The sequence below is a fragment of the Egretta garzetta genome, unplaced genomic scaffold (assembly GCF_000687185.1).
Source record: "Egretta garzetta isolate BGI_Z169 unplaced genomic scaffold, ASM68718v1 scaffold775, whole genome shotgun sequence".
Taxonomy (NCBI): Eukaryota; Metazoa; Chordata; class Aves; order Pelecaniformes; family Ardeidae; genus Egretta; species Egretta garzetta.
Window position 1 is genome coordinate 483,209 of NW_009259754.1, and position 13,854 is coordinate 497,062.

Consider the following 13,854-nt stretch of genomic DNA (forward strand, 5'->3'; position numbering starts at 1 on the left):
CAGAGCTCCTGCTCTATCTTACCTGCCAGCATTCTTCACAAAACCCAGGTCAGCAAGTGCTACATCACAGAGCTCACAGCGGAAACATTCTGGGTGCCAGTTATTGTTCATTGCCTTGATAACACGCCCAATAATGAACTCACCTGCAAAAGGAAAGCAACACCTTGAGATGCATGCAGAAAACAGTCTTATCAAAAGTCTACTGCCCTTCATAATCCTTCCACTTTAATTCCACAAGAACTATTACAGTTTAACTTTGAAAAAAAAAAAACCAATTATTCCCACAGCCAGGATACCCCAAATCACTGTTGGTATCATACTTTGTTTTCCTCCAGAGCTCCTGCTCCTTAAAATGACCTTAACAATCCCAGGCCAGGGCTGGATGTCACTGCAGTGCTGGGACGTTTGCACAGCCCTGTACCTGTTACCCCACAGTGTTGACATGCACCACATCTTACCACATTCCCCGCAGCAAGGAGCAAACAGCATCTGAAAGTCATGCTCACAGTACTTCCGACCTTCAAACTGTGAACAAAACAAGAGAGAAGGAGCCCTCATGAATAACTGAATGAACTGCTCTTATGATAGTTCAGCATGATTTTCTATTGAAATGACCAATTAGTCAAGGTCAGTCAAGCTCTCCAGTTCTAGCTCCTCTCACCTGTTTTTAAGTATTTTTCTTCAAGAAATACCCAGATATGGCTTCAGCCTCATGGTGAATTTGTGTAGCAAACAGTTAAATTAATAGCAGTGCTGCACAAGACAATAAAAATCTTGAAGCATCCAAAGCCATTTTCCTATAGTTGGCTTTCATTTCATTTTTGCTTTAGTTTTTTTTTTTTTACTCATGTAATTCAGAACTACTTCTCCTACACAAGGCTAAAACTCGTGGCAAATTAAGAATGCAGCATGTTTAAGATAACATGTTACTCAAAATATGTGCTTGCACATATTCTGTAAAAATATTTCAACCTCATTTTAAATGGATCCACCAATTTCAGTTGTCCAGTCGGAAAAGTTTGGTACAAAATGTATAAAAATAAAGACAAAAATTCACTAATGTCTAATGAAATATTAAGAAACATTTTCTATTTTCTTTTTGAAATGCCTCTTGCCCGAAGAGTAAGCACACAGTTTTTGTTGTTACTGATTTATAGGAAAGAGTATGTGAGAAGAAAAAAAAAAGGAAATTAAGTTGGAAGCCCCTCAAAAAAATAGCAACAAAGGTTTAGGGCTAAGAAATTAAACACGCAAGAAAGACAGAAATTTGTATTTCTGCCAGAATTTTTACCTAATTCCTCCTGTTTTAATGGAGCTATTTCTCTTCTCTTATGGTGTGAGACCTCACCTCATAAAAAAGTCCATCTGGGAACTGACGAAAACACTGAGCGCAGACGAAGCAGTTTTCATGATAGAGCTCCCCATTGCTGTTCACAATCCTCTCTGCAGGATCAAACCGAGTCTGGCAGCGTTCACACACTGCATTTGCAAGAGCATCAGACATATTACTGGAATAAAGACAAGAGTAAGAACATGAGCAATGTCACAGACAATCATATGAATATAATCATATCATCCAAGTTTCCCCAACATCTATAAACACAGTTCCGCCTCTTTAAACTCCCTTTTACATGAAAAAAAAAAAAAAAAAAAAAAAGACCAATGAGTCAATTCAGCACTGACATCAGTTAGAAATAATAGAATGAGCTCATATAGCAGACTTAACCTATTGCACGCTTTTGGCTGCTTCACCAGTCTTTTACCCCATTATGTGATCCTGCTAATAGCTCGTACCAGATATACACAATTTTAAGTAAGCCAGTAGTTCAAAGATCAGCAAACACAATGATCCTGACATCTTGGGATTTCTGGTCACAGGATATGCACCTCCGAGGATTTTCTGTGTGTAATAAGCACTGATATCCCACTGCAGCCTGCCCTTCACTGTAGGAATTAACAGGGCATTTCCCCCTCTACCCAGCAGTTTATGTGCACAAATGGAAAATAATTGCATACAATGTCTCTGTCTTCATGACAAATTAGTTGAAACTATCAAAGTGTTAAAAAGGTATGGGAAGAGAGAAGTCTGGCTGGCTGGCTTAGCAAATACATCAGATTCATTTCCTCAGAAAGTGAGGCTAAAAAAACCCCAAAACCACACACACAAATCATGTAGGACATTTCCCCCATCTATCCTAAAATGCAGAATGACCCTAACCTCTTTCACAAAATTTTCATGCTTGCCACCATGGTAATCTAAATTCTCTCCCTACTAACAGAATGCAGTTTTGAAATTGTATATCGCATGTCCAAACAGGGAGGGAATAATTATAAGGAATCTGTTTCTTGTTGCAGTGTGATTTTTTTTTAACCACCAGACTATCCAATAATACAAAAATTCAATATTATTACACATCTAGATATAGAAAAACTTTTATGCCTTCTGGGCACCTTCTGAATTCTATGATTGGAAAAATAGCAGTTTTATAGGTGGGAGTATAAAAAATTTCCAGCATCTTTAGAATCTCTGAAATATTTGTGTAGTAGTTTTCCACATAACGTGTATGTAAAATGAAAGATAGCTTGGTGTAAAAGTTGTTTTTTTCTTTCTTTTCATATTCAGAGCTACTTTGAACTGAATTTCCATTGTTAGTGTTACTTGTGTAACTTGACATGCTGCTTTCCACACCTCTTAGAGAACAGTAATTCAGTAAGCATGTTCCAGTAGCAGAAGATTCTCTTTCCTCTGGTCAGAGGCACTCCAACAAAAACACGCCACCATTTGTATTCCAGGGCTTCATGCTCTGAGTGCAACTAGACGAGCAGGCAGCAAAGCAGGCAGCAGCGCAGGCAGCAGCGCAGGCAGCAAGCAGCCTCATCCTCCTGAGGCAACAAAACCAGCCTGTGCTTCAGCTGGCTCAGCTGAGCCAAAGGTATCGCATCTGCAGCCTGGACAAATATCCTGTGCTGTGACCTGGAGTGACCACTCAGTTAAAATATACTTACTTTCTACCACTGCAATTCCAAGGCTGGCAAAGACCAAGGGAGCTGGTTAATAATTTCGAGAATGGAGTCTCATCCTCCTGAGGCAACAAAACCAGCCTGTGCTTCAGCTGGCTCAGCTGAGCCAAAGGTATCGCATCTGCAGCCTGGACAAATATCCTGTGCTGTGACCTGGAGTGACCACTCAGTTAAAATATACTTACTTTCTACCACTGCAATTCCAAGGCTGGCAAAGACCAAGGGAGCTGGTTAATAATTTCGAGAATGGAGTATCGATTTAGCAGAAATTTGTTACAATTTGTTTCCTTATTGCAGTATGAAGGAGCTTTAAAAGCAGACATGGACCAGAATTATGGACAAGCAGGAAATCCTGTCATTTCATAAACTAGATAACATAGGTTAAAAAAAACTTTTTTATCCTCACAGAGTACCAAAGAAATAGGTCAACACAAAAACACCAGTGTTTGCAGCAAAGCTGAGAGACCTAATAGGCTTAGTTTTCAATCACTACTCTTTCAGTTACATCATGCAAATCTGTACCAGGACTTGAAAATCACCACATCAAGTATTTTTTTCCCTCTTGAAAAAATTGATGCCTGATTTCCAAGACTTGAGCTAGCCAACAGCCACGATTAAGAAAGCCTCATGTTGTCAACAGTGAAAAAGCTCCTCTGGGTTACAGAAGAAAACGGGCAAAACAGTGTTCCAGCAAGTCTCATATTTTCCTACACATCAGCAAGTATTACACCCTACACACTAACAACAAAGCATGATCTATGGTTGTGTTTGTTGGGTTTTTTGCTTTATAAACAAGAAATCAACATTTTTAAAAAGTATTGATTTTTTTTTCTTTCTGCAAATGGACTTCAACAGCACTCTAGAGAAGGAACAGAACCCATCACTGCCATGACCAACTACCTGCTGGCTGAACTCTGCAAGAACAGAGCTGCCACATAAACAACGGCACTATGCAATGATTACAGCCTGCAATCTGCACAGCCATGCTCCTGTATGAAACACAGAGCAAGTTCACGAGTGTGATAGTTCACACCAAATGCTACTGAGTATATTTATCCTAGGAGAGATTCTGACACAAGTCCCATGGCTGTGCTGGCGAGAGAGAGAATGAACACGTAGGGACTCACTCATAAGAATAAGGCTTTCAGGAGCCTCTGTTCTGAAACCAGCATGTGAGGGCTGTCAAGACAGAGTAACTTCACAGTAAACCCTAACTTCTAAACAATATAAGATCTATCGGGGAACTGAAATTCCCAGTGAAGGTCAAATGCACTATTGTTCTGTGTTCTCACTGTCTTCCCTTAGCGTGAAGTACAACTTTGGATTACATTTTTAACTCTCAAAAAATTAATTTACCCCATTCATTTGCAAAAGCAAGAGAAAATCAGAAGTCCCAAGAGTTTATTTACTGTCCTACTGACACATGATGCAAAACATCTGACTCCTAGCTGTGTAATTTTGCATTTGACTTGCTGTGTCAATTGTAAGATACTTAGATCTGAGTATCCCATACAGGACAGTCCTCAATATGGAGTGCTTCTTGTTTGCTCACTGATTTATTTTCTTTTTCAATTCAGTAAAATACAGACTCTTCTTCTGTTCCAACAATAAGCTGGTGACAAAGACAGGAAAGGCTATTAAAACATGACCAGTTCAACATCCTGAAGTTATCCTGTCCTGCGGAAACCCAAAAAATACAGGCTCAAGCAATGCTTTTTCCAAACTTTCACCATTATGTGCCGTATCTTTAACAAATTATCTTTGTAAAAGTGCCTAATTTACAGAAATTAGTTATTTACCATTATAATTAGGTCTGGGTTTCTCCTGCTTTTGACTTCTCAGAATTTTTTACTATGAAGTATCAGCATGGGTCTCAAATGAAAAAAAAAAAAAAAAAAAAAGGAAAAGAGAAAAATTCCTTCTTTATAACAAGTGGTTCCTCCTTTATAAGAAGTGGAATTTAATTGGGAGACCCATTCCGTGCCACTGGTATGGGTGCTATAGAAAGATTTGAAAGCATTTTACCTTCTTATATCACTAAAGGCAATATGGATCTATCTTCCAAAACCAGTGGTTTCATATATATTTGGGCTAGCAAATGTCATATTTTTATATCATATTATCATATTCTCATCCAGACTCAGGAAATTTGGCCTGTATTTCTACAGAAAAAAAAATGGGTGGACTTAAATACCAAGAAAGCTGGCTAAAATGCTACAGCCTCTACACTGTTACCTCCTTTTTTAAAACATTTGTCCACAGGGATCTAGCACTAGTGACAGGTTGAGGGAGAAAAAGCAAATCTTAATACTTGCACAGCTAAGAGAGTAGACAGGAGCTCCAGCCTTTGCATTAGTAGAATCCAGTATCTTGAACATGGATGCAAGACAAAATGAACCAGACAACTAGACAACCCAGAGAACAGATGAATGGTCTGACTCTATCAGGTCCAAGAAAGGAACTGCAGGCACAAAGAGTGCTTCCGACAGAAAAGCCCAGTCAAAAAAATCAGTTTTCTTTTCTCGAAAGCTTTTTGTTTCTCATGTCAAAGAGAGTTCTCCTTCATCACAATGCTGAATGAAGAATTTCTTTAATACAGATATGACCAAAAACCTTACAGATACTACAAAAAGAAAGGAATGCAACATTTCAAGATAAAAGAGCCAAAGGCACTGCCCAAACTTCAGCAGACAGGCACTGTACCTATGCTAGGGAATCCTAGAAAGGTATTCTCTGCTCATTCTGGTCTACCAGTAGAAACTAGTGCATACAGAAAATATCATAATATGGTAACATTTACATAGAAATTTCTAGTATGTATACACACACAGATGCCTAGGATAGTGAAAAGTCAAAAACCTAGAAATCTGTCACCACTTGTATCATAGATGCCACCAGCAAAGATTGAAAATCAGAGCACTCCAGGAGAGGGGCTTCTTCCCATCCCCATAGCATGGTTGAGGATTTGTGGCTTGAAGTCCTTAATGCTGCCAAAGACAAAAAAAATTAAATTGCTGGGATAATACCAGACTTTATGATTCATTTCACAGACAATGACTAATGTAAAGAAAAGAGGAAGGGTATCAGTTCACTAACTTCTGCTGAAAAATAGCCCTCCACTACCCTTATCATTCTTCAAAAATCTCTTCATAGCAGTTGACTTTTATCTGGACAACTTTCCCAAACTGATTTAACTTCTTTAAGGTTATTATTAGACTTGTCATAAAATTTTGGAGGAAAAAAAAATCCCACTTGTTCAGTGTATGATTTGTCATGCATGTGATAAAACTATGTGTGTAGCTTAACATTTTCAGCATTTCTCCCTCTGCTTGCATTGAATTTTCAGTTCATTCCCTATTTAAATGTTTTTTCAGATGGCTAAATAAGAAATGAATAGTGTTTCTCTCAGCATATCTTCCTCAACCATGCAGCCCCCAATCTTTCAATGAAATAAATGAACACTTTTTGTTCCTCTTTACCACACAGGGATAACCAAAATTAGGGAAAACATACAAAGGCAACCTATGGTCACAATATGGAAAAAAATCTTTATGGCTCCTCATTTCTCCTTGGCATACCAGCAACAGCAATTTGCTATTAGTAGAAGCCAGGGTTTTAAAAAAAAATTCCACTCCTTCACACATTTTAGCTGGGAACAGAATACGATGTCCGTACGGTCGGCCTGCAGGGGAAGACACAATCTGGTAGACCTTTGAGACCAGCAGCAGCAATGGAAGTCTGTCACTATTCACACAAAAAAAAATCCTATGCCATGGGTACTTGGTAGTCCCTCTCAACGCAATGCAAGACTTAATTCCAGTAAACCATGACCAATTACTTAAAAAGACACACACATTTAGCAGTGTCCACTCAGCCCAGGGAAACATCAGCAATGTAAAGAAACATACAGGTTTTGAACAGATTATACATCTTATATAGGAAAACCACCCTTTCATTATCGAGATTTTATTACCACTTGACCCACAATGTCTATTTGATAATATCTTCTTACACAGATTTAATCTTTCTCTTCTTCACTTCCATTATCTCAAGGGAGTTAAATCATAGAATCATAGAATCACTTTGGTTGGAAAAGACCTTTAAGATCATTAAGTCCAACCTTTAAACTAACCCTGCCATCCTACCACTAAACCATGTCCCTAAATGTGTTGTTTGTTTACAGCACTGATAGAACAGTTCATTCCCAAATGTGTTCACCAATCATCACCAACTAGCTTTTGGATTACTCTCATTTGCCTGAAGGATAATAAACTATCAGGACCTATCGGGAGGGAGAAGCAAAAATTATCAGTAGCTCAAAAACTGTGGATGAAATACAAATAATTCAGGAGACAAAATTCCCAAACAGATTGTAATCTTCAGTACTGTCATCTGCTGAGTAAATCCAGAATACGTGGCTTGATGTTTACTTTGCTTCAAGAACTACAACATGAAAAATTTATCAATTTTACGTGATATTTTCCTCCTAAATCACTCCAGGAGCTGCAAAAAAATATTTCTTTTTAGCCTGCTTGGCCTTATTAAATACTCTGCCAGCACATAGTTTATATGCAGGCCTGGTTTGCCTCACTCTGTACATGCGTCACCACAGCAATACGTGCACAGCCTCTCTCCTTCAACACAGTGCAGGATCAGCCCCTGAGCATTCTCCTGCCTAGCAGCAGATCCCAATAGTCTTAGCTATGCTCGGCTTCAGAGAGAGCTCCCCACTCTTCTTAGACTTGCTAATGTGCCTAAGCCCGATGCAGTACATTTGGAGAACCATTACTGCCAGCAACGCTATGCCAGTGCTGCCCCGATCACCCCCTCTAGCTGCCTCATACAGCACACTTAATAGCATAGGTTTAAAAAGAGAGATCTCAGAGATAAGCATTTTCCAAACACCAAGCGCCAGCTCCCGAAATCCAGCTGACATAGAAGGCAAACGAGAACTAACCTTATTCTCCTGCAAAACCATACTAGTGTAGTGCTGAGTACTATAAACATGCTGTTTAGAAAAGGGCATTCCTTCTGCGTAGCGGATTAAGTACATCTACTTAAGAGAGAGTTTTAAACTCCAGTTTAAAATATCAAAATCAAGGCTTGAAAAATGTTGTGTTTACAAACTCAGAAAAATATATTGGAAATAATAATTGGAAATAATGGAGGAAAAAATATTTCCTGTCTTCAGTTCACAATCTGCTGTTTGTGTTCCACTGCTGCTTTTTCAATGCTTCGCTTTTCTCCCACCAGTCCCTTCTACACTTCTCACTCTTCCTGAACAGCATCCTCTCCACTCAAAGGCATCAAAATTTCTTTTACTACTGCTCCTTATGAAATTCTCATACACTCATGCCCGCAGCTTTGTGTCGGAAAAAAAGAAAAATTATCCACTAATAGCTATAGGCTAAAAGGAAAACAGTGGGAAAAGTAGGGCTCTGGTGACGGATCCACAGTTCAAACTGAGAAGCCAAACCAATTACTCAATCACAGGCAAGCATCACATCTATCTCCAGCTAAGAAAAGACTGAAATTCAAAACAACTAACTGCTAGAAAACAATCTCCTCTCCTGCATGCTCACTGCTCTCCCCAGTGACAGAGTTCAGGTCCCATATTGCTGCTGCAGCAGCTCACAGTTCTCCCAAAATGCAAGAAACCAAATTATATTTAATTCCTGTTAATTTCTCTCCCAGCCAAAATGAACTTCAATGAAACTTGAGAAGTAAAATAATAATAATAATCTGAAACACAGGAAAAGCAATTATCAAATCAAGCAGTGGAACTGTCTGGGCAGATTTAAGAAGCTTTGGTGGATGTATTCTAAATAATCTCAAGAAGCAGCTATACTCAAAGCTTCAATTTCTGCTGGACTGGAGTTATTTACAAAACCTAAAATCAACTAGCTTGCCATTAACAGTATAGGTGAAGAAATGGACAACTAAGCCCTTAAAAATCAAGTAACAATATAATTTTATGAGCATTTTGAAAAATTACTGCATTTCACCGTTTCTTTATTCCCACAGTGCCTAAATACTTCACCATTAAAAAGACTAACAGTAATGTTGGTTCTGAATAGTCTAGTACAGCGCTTCAAAACGGGAAAGGTTCTCCATTGTTGCTTTCCTGTTATTGTTAAAAACTGAAAGCTTCCTCATCAGGAAAGTCCTTTCCTTCGTAATCCACTTGGAAACGAAAATAAACAGACTTCATCCCCTCTGGCTGTGTGCAGACAATTCCTGCTTTAAATAAAACAGCCCCACCACCAAAACCCAACATCTATCAAATCCTGGAAAATGCTTCAACAATATCAATCCCTTCATCTCAGAGACATACCCATGTATCCCAGCTGCTGTATCTGTCCTGTTGCTCAGGAGTGACCCTGTGCCACTTAGCCGATCCTGCCGGCGTTGATACAGTTTGGAGGATGCCAGCCCCCGAAGTCTCAGGCCAGCCATGGCACCCAATACCACTGTGAAGGGGAATGCAGAGAGACAACTGGAGCGAACACTAGCGACACTGATATTCAATGAGTCACCTTCCTTTTGGGAGTTGCCTTTACATTTTAGAAGAGCTAAAGCAGAATGCATAGACCCCTGCTCGAGCATTGTTTCTTACAATTCATCTGCCATTCTGCTACAGTCTTAAAGATCAGACAACCTCTTTCCTGTATTCCCCTAGTAATTACCTATTTAAGCCAGCACACTAGGAGGGAGTCTACATCAACTCGTTATGTGTTAGACTTGCATAATGTATCTGTATAAATTTCCTAAGTGAGATTAAAAAAATAATCCTGACTCTTCACATAATTAATGCACTTAATTCAAGAAGACTTTCTGATCAAAGCAACAGAGAAATACAGAAAAGCAAAATAGATTACTATTACACTGAACACTTCACCGCAGATCCGTATCTGACCCTGGCATCTCTAAGGTGGTTCCCTGCAGGCTGCTGCATCACACAATGTCTTAAGCATACTGCAAACAACAGAACTGGTCCTTCCATTTGGATAAAGCATATTCCAAGAAACAAAACCATGAAGACTGTTGCTCTCCGGACACACTCCAGCCTGCAGAAGTGGCATGCAGCGGAGGGTCAGGAAGCAGAGAGAAGGAACATACTTGGCATTCCAGCCTCCAGAGCTCTCTGATGGGAACTGAACAGGGCCCTTACTAACACTCCCCCTCTCCACCCACCCCTTCGAGAGAGAAAGAGGCTCACACAGCACAAATGGCTTGGGCCAGGGTAGGGGGGTAGAAAAAGAGTAAAAATTTGAGAATACAGATGTAAGTTTTTAAGAGAACAAAGGGAAAGGAGTGCAGCATGTGAGCATCGGAGTCAGTGTCATTTGATCAGCATCGCCATGAAAAACATCTCAGGAGTCATTATTTTTTATTTTCTAAATTATATTTTAGTACCTTATAAAAAAATGAGGATTTTTGTAGCATGAGAGTGAAATATATTCCATGACTACAGCCTGGCAAGCTATAGAGGGAAAAAAAAATGAGAGAAGTAGAAGTGATGACTTCGTAAGTTCTGTGAGTGTTAAGCAGCAGAGATCCCTTCTGTCCTTTGAAGAAAACAGAAGGGTTTACTGGGACCCAGCAGAACAGGCACAAATAAAGAACATCATACTTTCAAAACCAGAAATCAGTAACCTCAAAATCTACAATTCACCCCACATTTCGCTGGGAGTTCCAGGCTCCTGCCCTCTGACAGCAATCTGCCACTTTCATCTCTTTCACATTGCATGTGTGCTTTATCCATTTCTACTTTATGATGTAAATGGAACTGAAGAAAAAAGTCCTCCATACTGGGTGATTTTGCTGACCTTTTAAATTTTAGAGCAATAAACCACTTTTTAAATGTAATATTAAATCACGTTTTTACTTCTAGCACAAAGCAACATATTAAATCACCGCAACATTAATCTCCTTTAAACTGAAGCAATCTGGCTAAAAATCTCCTCTCTCAACCACCTAAGCTTTTACCCTTCTGACTCATACAACATGATTTTATTGGTTTTCAAATAACCACTTTCCACAGAAAAGTATGACTCTCTCCTTCAAAAGGGAAGATGAGAGGATTGAAGGAAAAAAACAGCAAAACAATAACCATCCTGCCTTCCCATCCCTCAAAACAAGATCCCTCACTTGTTCCTTTCTTGCTGCCTTGCGCATGAAGAGTGAAGATGCATGGGTTTGGTTTTTTTCCCTCTTGACAGACTGCTTTTAAAAGACAGGGTCAATGCCAAAATCTTACAGCTGGTTACTTTTGCAGAGAAGAAAGCAGCTAGACTTCTTTTAGGCATTAACACGTAGTTCTCCTTAGAGAAGCATCCAGATGTTCCCAGAAAAGATTACTACAGACCTTCCAACAAGTTAAAATTTATCTACAGAGCCTCAGAGAGCAGATGTACATGAAAGATAGTAACGTTAAAACCACATTTGTCAACCTAGCAAAGTAGAAACGGCTGCTTATAACTCAGGGAGATGAGACATCTCTTAGTTTGATGCAGGTACTTTCTAGTCAGCGCCAATAACCCTTCTTAATACTATCAACCTCTATATTCCCTCTGCCTCCTCCAAACCATTTTGCTTGCAATTGCTTCATAAAATGGAGCACATGCACAGCAGGAGCTCTCTACTAAATTAAAAAGCATCTAGTCAAAAGTTAGGATATTCGAAAATAATATACTCTAATTTCTTACCTCAACTGGATTAGGAACAATCAATAAGCGTATCTGTAAATGCAGCTGTTCTTCTTTTGTTGACTGCAGGAAGTACATAGGCGTATCCAGATCCCAATTAGACCAAATACAGTGATAAGAAAAATTTCTTACAAAAATAATTATGCCCTGAAACATGCATTTAGGAAACATTTTTCCTTAGGCTTTGTATTTTATGCCCTGAAACATGCATTTAGGAAACATTTTCCTTGGGCTTTGTATTAGATTAATTTCTAAAAGCAATATAAAACAGCACAGGATTTTTTTACCTTTATGTTTTCTAATCAATACCACAACAGTAAAGTCTTAAAAGAAATTATCTTCAATTTTGGTTTATTTTCTACTTTGGGCATTTGACAATGTTCATTGGTCATTCACTGATCCTCTTTCTTAGGAATAAGTCCATCACAAACAACAAAGAAAACGGGGCAAAACAGAGTAGCAAAAAACCAACCACCAAACCACCCCCCTCAAAAGCCAACAATCCTTGAAAAGGCAAAAGTCAAAATGGAGGAATGGACTAAACACATCGAGTATGAATTATAGAAGCAGTCCTCACTTATTTATTGGTAAGGAAGTACCATAGTATACTTCTAAAGGCATCAAAAATCACATAAATTTTATTTCTCAACACTACAAAATACAGAAAAAATAGTATGTTTCTAAGCAGCCTTTATCTAACACTTTATCTCTTATACCGAGTTTATTTCCAAATGTAGTTAAACAACATGTAACTTAACAAAAGTAAAATACATATAATTTTCTTTTAACTTCTTTCTGTCTTATTACCTTTGGGTCTAAGTTGGAACAAATATAATCCAAGAAAGGGTGATTTTTTTTTAAAGTTAACAGCATCCTTTACACCACAGACTGCTCTTGGAATTGGGGACTATAACGGCCACTTTAGTCAAGACACAGAGAAATAAAATAGCTCAGCCAAGACATGTCAGTCATAATTAGTATTTGCAAATGCCAATGATCTACTTGTCAGTTTTCTCTAACAAAACACAAACATTAGATTGTAACAATGTAACTCATTATAAGTGTAATATTTGAAATTCATTTGCTAAATAGTCACCTATTTTTAATAATTTTCTACTATGATTACATAGAACTGCACATCTTTCTTTGTATTTGCTGGAATTATATTTTTCCCTAATGCTAAAAATCAGTAAATCAAATTACTGCAGCTATTTAAATTCAGGAGACACCCTCTGCAGCTAAATGGGACAAAACACTTATAAATGAAAATGGAGTTACTTTTCATCTATCTTAATTACTAATAATGCATCAGTAATCACAGTACCTAGAAGTGAGTCCTTTTGTGTTTCTATTTGACAAAAAAGGTGAGTGAAAAAGAATAATGTGTCAGCACTTCATGTTCTCCAGTCTTCCTCACTTTAACACACCATAACACAAGAAAATCATTCTCTTCCCTGTGTCAACAGTTTCAAGACCAAAGGCACATTTATGTCATGTTCCTGGCTCTGGAAAGTTCCCATTTATTGATATTGTGGGGATGCTCCAGCTGTGAAACAGTTCATCTCCTTCCGGAACCCTGAAAACCCCGAATCTCAAAAGCTGGAGAACATTTGATAAGATAATGTCAACAGATTTTAAGTACCACATAACAATCATCGAACAACACCTGGCCACAGTTCAGTAGGGTGACCTGTAGGTGGATCTAAGGAAGTATATTCTCCATGCTGAACTCTTTCTAGTGATTTAGGAGTTTGTCTTAGCCTGAAAACAACACTAAACACATTGCTTCTCAAATAGCATCAGTCCCGCAAGGTGCTGAGCAGTGCAACATTTCACAGACACCAAAAAGTACAGGTTTTGTTTTGCTCGGAAACTGCTACCCTAAATGGATTATACTATTACCGAGGAAAAAGTTATAAACTGATAGAACAGTTAATCATTCTGTCCTATGAATAACAGCAGACAGAAATTTAGAAATTTTCATAGCTGACAAACTTTCCAGGACAAACATTTCTGACAAAGTTAAATAACACTTGCATTCACTTTTCAAAAGCTAAAGCCTATGCCTGCTCATTTTAACACGCCTCGGAAATACATCTGAGGAAAAGGAGACAGAAATCCTGCA

At 38.5% G+C, this 13,854-nt stretch overlaps 1 protein-coding gene across 6 annotated transcripts in view; it reads right to left on the reverse strand.

Annotated features, from left to right (window-relative positions):
• Positions 1-11,751, reverse strand: part of LIMS2 (LIM zinc finger domain containing 2) — a 51,016-nt gene extending 39,265 nt beyond the window's left edge. For 5 of the 6 annotated variants that reach the window (XR_004842101.1, XM_035894989.1, XM_035894987.1 and 2 more), the window contains exons 1-4: positions 9,356-9,471; positions 1,349-1,508; positions 459-525; positions 23-143 (exon numbers count right to left, since the gene is read on the reverse strand). Coding sequence is in view for 5 of the 6 variants with exons in the window: in XM_035894989.1 (XP_035750882.1) it covers positions 23-143; positions 459-525; positions 1,349-1,504 (344 nt within the window). In the remaining variant the exon portion in view is untranslated. Of the gene's footprint in view, positions 1-22; positions 144-458; positions 526-1,348; positions 1,509-9,355; positions 9,472-11,729 lie in introns of those variants that run through there. The other variant, XM_035894990.1, reaches the window with a different exon arrangement.
• Positions 11,752-13,854: the final 2,103 nt, after the last annotated feature.